Source organism: Octopus sinensis, linkage group LG21 (genome assembly GCF_006345805.1).
Source record: "Octopus sinensis linkage group LG21, ASM634580v1, whole genome shotgun sequence".
NCBI lineage: Eukaryota > Metazoa > Mollusca > Cephalopoda > Octopoda > Octopodidae > Octopus > Octopus sinensis.
Window position 1 is genome coordinate 22,960,723 of NC_043017.1, and position 7,500 is coordinate 22,968,222.

The 7,500-nt window shown below is 37.3% G+C and overlaps 1 protein-coding gene across 1 annotated transcript in view; it reads left to right on the forward strand.

Annotated features, from left to right (window-relative positions):
* The first annotated feature begins 2,995 nt into the window (after nucleotides 1–2,995).
* The window catches only part of LOC115222902 (protein PRY1), a 134,057-nt gene continuing 129,552 nt past the window's right edge, over nucleotides 2,996–7,500 (forward strand). The window contains exon 1 of the mRNA XM_029793287.2: nucleotides 2,996–3,286. Coding sequence (XP_029649147.1) covers nucleotides 3,235–3,286 — 52 coding nt within the window. The 5' untranslated portion in view covers nucleotides 2,996–3,234. The remainder of the gene's footprint in view (nucleotides 3,287–7,500) is intronic.

A 7,500-nucleotide genomic window follows, 5' to 3' on the forward strand; every position in this document is an offset into this window, starting at 1 on the left:
ACATACATACACACACACACATGCATGGTGATTGCTCCATCTTCACAGATGATGGCCGTCTCCTTGCGCTTTCTCATTGTCAGTGCCGTTTCAGACCTCCTTTCTAAGACTTCTCAGATGACTATTCTGTCCCGCTGCAGATTCGCATGGTTTGAAGCATAGCTAAATTACTGTGCTTTTCCAGCTGCTTAGGTGGCGGAATTCTGTTTTAAGCACTTCACATAACCCTTTCATAACTTATTTATTTTGGGGAACTTTCAGAAGAATCTTGCGAATTTGTGTCCTACACATGAAAATTCATAGGATCATGAAAAAACAAAAAAAATATTTTGCGTGTGATTTAAGGTCTATTTAGCTGTTATTTTTAGCATATCTCACGACCATCTGGTACCATTCTCGTTTCTTTGTCACTGATGTATTGATGCTCTTCAATATTTTTCTCCCCATAAATACATTTAATGGTCCATTGATGGGATTTAAGCGAAAATTTCGGTTTCTTTGGATTTTAAACTGTGATTTAAAGAAAAAGCAAATCGAAATATTTCAAAAAAGAAAATTCGAAAAACTTTTTTTTAAATTAATTTTTTCAAATTTGAAAAGTTAAAACAAATTTTCTTTTTATAATCGTATGAATTCCAGTGTGTAGAACACAAATTCGCAAACATTTTCTGAAAATTCAAAGAGATTACAAAAGGTTATATGATATGCTTAAATAGCAGAATTCCGTCGATTGGGTCTACACACGTCGCCGCTCTTCTATCGTCCACAGGACTTTCAGTGGATGGTATGACAAATGAGGACATCGTATAGAGATACCTGTACGTAACAGGATTCCAGTGAAAAAACGCTTGCACAACATGAATGCCATTCTCTGAATCTCCTTAATTATACCCACGAGGGAGTGCTGAAAAGTTCCTGGCTTTGAATAAAAGGGAGGATCAGTTAATTATGATTTTATTCAACATATTCCCCTCTCAGATTCATATACTTATTGCAGCCACCCTTCAGTTTTTCTAAGCCCTGTAAAAAAAAAACAGGCTTTTCGCGATACCCTTAAAGTCAGGAACTTTTCAGCAGCCCCTGCCCCTGTCTGCGTTTCTTTTTTTCTTTTTTTTTTAGTATTTAATATATTTCTCGGAGATGTACTTGCATAGCAAGTGATTTGATCTGAGATCGTGTGCTGGAACGAAAACAGTTGCAGCGTGGAAGGTGTTTGTAAGCCATTTAAGAAACACACAAAAGCCGTTCGATTCCCTTCAACATTTAAGTTTAATTTGTCAAAATATTTTCGTCGCTTTAAGACTGCGACCTGTTCACTGACAAAAATCCGTGCTGCATCTGAGAAAGTAACAGTTAGTTCGTTATATATATGTACGTATGTATGTGTGTATGTATGTATGCGCGCATGTATGCATGCATGCATGTATGTATGTACGTACGTACGTACGCATGTGTATGTATGTATGTATGTACGTATGTATGTATTCATGTATGTATGTATGTATGTGTGTATATGCACGCACACACGCACGCGCACGCACACACACACACACACACACACACACACACACACCACACACACACACACTATAAACTTTTTTCATTTATTGAGTAACTGAACGCCACGCATACTGACTTTTGTAAATAGTATATATACACAGGGTGATTCAAAAGTCTCCATACATAGAAAAAAAATTATATTTTTATAAGAAACAGTTTATAAGATCCCCTAGGTTCCCTGATTTGACCCCTTTTGATTTCTATCTTTAGGGGCATTTGAAAGGCATGGTGTATCGCGGAAAGATAAAAGACAAGTGATTTGAAGGAACGCATCACCAACTCCTTTGCCCACGTATTACCAGATGTGCCATTACGAGTTTACAATGAGTGGGAGTAAACGTATTGCAATGGGTATTGAAAACAATGGTAACCATATAAGAGCCTGTTAAATTAAACAAAAAACAAAACTGCTTCTTATAAAAATATAAATCATTCCAAGGATATTTTCGGTTTGAACGGCAGTTTTTAACATAATTTCTAGGTAACTAAAAAAATTTTAAACTTCGTATACTGGTAGAATGTGTTTATAAAACATCATTTTCTCATGGCTTTATTGAGAAAATTTTATAGTTTTTAAGATATTAGTTGTTTTTTTCTTCAATTTCTGCAATTTCAACCAATCACTGACGTGTATTGAGGTGAAAAACATTCTGTGCCGTATGAATATGTCCCTCGTTTAAGAAACAGTTTGGGTTTATTTAAATTTCTGAAGAAAAAAAGACCCTAACCCTAACTAACTCTACCCCTAAAACAGATTGAAATGCAACAGATCGATACTAAGGTCATAATTATGGGTCACAATTTCATATGACACCGCTAGAAAAAAATGCCGTTCAAACCGAAAACACCCTTGTTCCTATGTATGGCGACTTTTGAATCACCTTGTATATTCCCAACCACATGGTTCCGGGTTCAGTTGCACTGCGTAGTACCTCAGGCAAGTGTCTTCTACTATATCTTCAGACCGACCACTTGTGAGTGTATCTGTTAAACAAAACTGAAAGAAGACAGTCGTATATGTATGCGCGTGTGTGTGTGTGTATGCGTGTGTATGTGTGAGTGTGTGTGTGTGTGTGTGGTGTGCGTGCGTACTTGAAAACAGAATCATTGCTATTATCATGCAAATTGTAATTTCGTTCTCTATTATCATGCAAATTGTAATTTCGTTCTGCCCTACCCTCAACCGACTGTATATTATCGTAATATGTTAAAATAACTTTGTACGATGACCTCCTTATTTAGTAATTAATTTTGACCTAATAAATGATTTAAACTGATAAAAAAAACATTATTAATATCCTGACTGTGTTACAAATCAATGTTTTAAAAAACGTTGTGAGCTTGAAATTCTATAAAACCTTTTCATTTTACTAATAGACCTGACACATCTTTATACACTAATGGTTTTTGATGTACAACCGACAACAGAAATTGCAGTAAAGGACTGATTTAAAAAAGTAAACAACTCAAAACAAACTAAGGAAATTCCAAGCGTTTAAACCCACTCAGATGAGAGGACATTGAACGGAAGCAAATAAGAGGACAATTTATTGCGCCTGCGTTCATTGTAGGCACACCTCCATCTTAAGAAACCTTATAGTGTCTTCAAGCGAATTCACTGAAAGCAGACGACTTTGTTTATTCCATCAAAGTTTTGTAAAAAACGCAAGCATCATGTATCGTTCGACCCAAAACAACCACAGGACAAACATGACACCGTTTGAAGGTAAGTTATACGAACTCAAACCTCTCATTTTATCCATTCTCTATTTCTCCGCGCTCTCTCGCTCGCTCTCTTTCCTCACTCCATTTCTGACTTTCTGTGTCTTTCTGTGTCTTTCTCGGCTCTGTCTCCTCAATCCACTCTCATTTTCCTCTTTCTTTCTTTCTATTCCTCTGTCTCTTTCTCTCTTTTTTCTGTTTATCTCTGTCTGTGTATATATATATTATATATATATATATATATATATATATATATATAATATATATATATATATGTGTGTGTGTGGTGTGTGTGTGTGTATGTGTGCGTATATATATATATATATATATATTATTATACGCACAAATACACAAACCTGTTGCCGGTTCAAATAGACATCAAGTATATTCGAACCCGACTGAAAGCCATTCATATATGTGTGTGTGTGTGTGTGTGTGTGTGTGTGTGTGTCTGTCTGTCTGTCTATCTATCTATCTATCTATCATTCTATCTATCTATCTATCATTCTATCTATCTATCTATCTATCTATCTATCTATTTATCTATCTATATATATATATATATATATATATATATATATATGTATATATATATATATATATATATATATATATATATATAATATATATATATATATATATATGTATATATATATATATATATACACACTGTATATTGTATATAACAACTGACATGGATTTTAAGTCTCCCTGCAGTTGAACCCTCCAGTTATTATTTTACCGATGATACAGATTGTTCCTTTATCGTGTTGTTCTTTCCTGGTCGACTTATAAGCCTACCATTATTGATGGAATTTATATTAAAAATAAATAAAAAGGTGGGGGTGAAGTACTTTTGTATTTACTTTTGATGAATGTAATTGTGACCAGGTCATCAATGGTATTTAACCAGGAGGTCATTAGATATCATCAGATGGTATCTAACGATCTTTGCTGGATGTTTCGACACTGAACTGTAACACCCTCCGGTTGCGAGGTTAGAAGTGGTGGCTAAACCACTTCTCATCATCTCCTCCTGGATTTCAATTTAACTCCTCTCTCTCTTGTTACTTAACCAGTTAGAGACCCTTTCTTCTGACTTTCCCTTCCTGAATATAACTATCTTTCGCTCCTTTCTTCTTAATCCAAAGAAGAAATGAGCGAATGTGTGTACATATATTTCTTTATTGCCCACAAGGAGCTAAACATAGAGGGGATAAACAAGGACAGACAAAGGGATTAAGTCAATTACACCGAGTCCAGTGCGTAGCTGGTACTTAATTAATCGATCCCGAAAGGATAAAAGGCAAAGTCGACCTCGGCGGAATTTGAACTCAGAAAGTAGCGGCAGACGAAATACCGCTAAGCATTTCGCCCGGCGTGCTAACGATTCTGCCAACTCACCGCCTTTGGCAGACGATATACCGCTACGCATTTTACCCAGCGTGCTAACGATTCTGCCAGCTCACCTTTTAATATTCTTAAACATAAATTTCTTTTCGCAAATTAATGAATGAGTAACATTGTTAAGGGACCCTTATATTTAAACACATTTGAAATTTCCGTCGTCTTCTTCATCTTTTTTTATCTCAGCTGTCCCTAACCAGAACATCATTCTTTATTTCTTCTTATGTAAACACTTCGCATCTAGGGTCACCGCCTGTTTCATCAAAACCCGCTTCTGATGTAGTCTTCCGTGACATATGTTGCGTATGCTCCCCGAAGAAGACAATGATAATCCCATTCCTCAAATCTTTCTTTGAAACCTTCAAAATCGTATTCTAATTCCTCATTGTACAAAAAAATTTCTCCTCCAAGTATTAGCTAAAATGGTACTTGGGTTCCTTCCAGGAATCTGTAACATTTAATATTACAGACTTGAGGTGGTTGTTCTCGATGTTATTAAGGTTCCTTTGTCATTGTGTGTCTTCTCTAAGATCGTCCTTTTCTTTCACCTCGAAAAACTCGTCAAAATATCTTCGTTTATATAATCACAGGCTCTATGTATACATCGATCTATTGGTTCGATGGTGGAGGTGAAATCGGGTGACAAAAACCAACTTTATTTTACCATCATTACCAATAAGTCGGTGATCATTTGGAGGAGTAGTGTCGTTCGTTGTATCGAAAAATTGTGGCACCTTCACTTCATTCTCAGGAAGTCTGAGAACATCTTCCTAGTATCTGCACTTTGCTGAAATGGTATGTAAGAAGAAAAAAAAAAAAAATCAGTAAAGATACGCTTGATGGGCCACGATTTCTTGGAATAGCAATAATGGTGCGCTATATCTTGGAATAGCAAGAACGATGCGTTATGTTTTTCAAAACTCGTAGATCTGCGGAGCACCTCTCCATTCCTAATTTTAAAAGGTACATCTTGTCTGCGTTTGCGCAATACTGTATTGGAAAACATTCCTTAACTTACGACGAGGAGATGCAGTTTCATTCTTGAAAGCTTCAGTATTTAGGAGTAGTGACCGTCAGTATAACCCCAGCTTCATCCCTAGTACATGATTAGAAAACTAGGAGCCCTAAACACTTCAATAAAGGCATTTAATCTCTTCCAGAATGGTTTGAGTTCCTCGGTTAGTGTGCTACTTGCTTCATCATAACTTATAAATTTTTCCATAGCGGTTTCTAAATTGTCATAACCACCCGTCATTAGCTTTGATATTCTCGATGACCACAGGCCTTGCTATCTTGATTACATTTTCATTTTCTACATGATGGACGTTGTTACTAATGGATCGTCGTTGGACGAACCACTTCGTCACTGCCTCTAACAATCTTTATACTCTTCCTTACATCAACAGATGATAATGGAGACTTGCATCACCAAAGAAAATATACTTATAATTAGCTTTACAAATATTCAAATTCTCTTTTTTTTTACTCTTTTTACTTGTTTCAGTCATTTGACTGCGGCCATGCTGGAGCACCGCCTTTAGTCGAGCAACTCGACCCCGGGATTTATTCTTTTTGTAAGCCCAGTACTTATTCTATCGGTCTCTTTTTGCCGAACCGCTAAGTGACGGGGACGTAAACACACCAGCATCGGTTGTCAAGCAATGCTAGGGGGACAAACACAGACACACAAACACACAAACACACACACGCATATATATATATACGACAGGCTTCTTTCAGTTTCCGTCTACCAAATCCACTCACAAGGCTTTGGTCGGCCCGAGGCTATAGTAGAAGACACTTGCCCAAGGTGCCACGCACTGGGACTGAACCCGGAACCATGTTTATTTTTATTTATTTATTTTTTTTGCCTTCACAATTTCTAGCGATCAAGGCGCCAACTTATAGCAACACTATAAGTTCCAGTTTCTGACTCGCACACAGGGTCACATGCATTGTCACTTGATTATTACTCCCCTTGGAAGCGATGATGCAAAATTGCCGACTGACAGTTATTGAGTGAAATATCAACAAAAAGCTGGGTTGTAATGTGTCGTGTGGTGGTGGTGGTGGTGGTGGGGTTATTGTCACACTATGGACTATGCCACTAACCACATCGAGCCTACTCGTCTGACATGAATATTACTCAAATTTATATTTTAAAACTTTTGACTCATTCGACCTGACTTTGTGATCACGTATGCATTCACGTCGATAAACGTTAGCACGTCGGGCGAAATGCTAAGCGGTATTTCGTCTGCCGCTACGTTCTGAGTTCAAATTCCGCCGAGGTCGACTTTGCCTTTCATCCTTTCGGGGTCGATTAAATAAGTACCAGCTACGCACTGGGGGTCGATGTAATCAACTTAATCCGTTTCTCTGTCCTTGTTTGTCCTCTCTGTGTTTAGCCCCTCGTGGGTAATAAAGAATTAGTATTGGTATGTACACACACACACACACATACACACACATATTGGTTTGTTCAGTATGGTTGACCTGAGGTCTGAACAACTTAACGAGTCAGCCATCACCTGCAAACGAGGATGGTTTTGATAACATGTACCATGCTATCACGAATTCTTTTGGAGACCTGTGTAGTAGTTATCAGGCGTAGATACCCCCTCGACCGCACCCCCAACTCAGTGGAACATCAAAGGCGTGACACATGGAGGAATAAAGAGCAGCACCAGAACATATACTCATATTGATTTATAACTTAGTAGAGACTGAAGCAACGTGAAATGAAGGGCCTTGCTCAAGGACGCAATGCACTACTTGTTCCAGGAATTGAAACCCACCTTAAATTATATA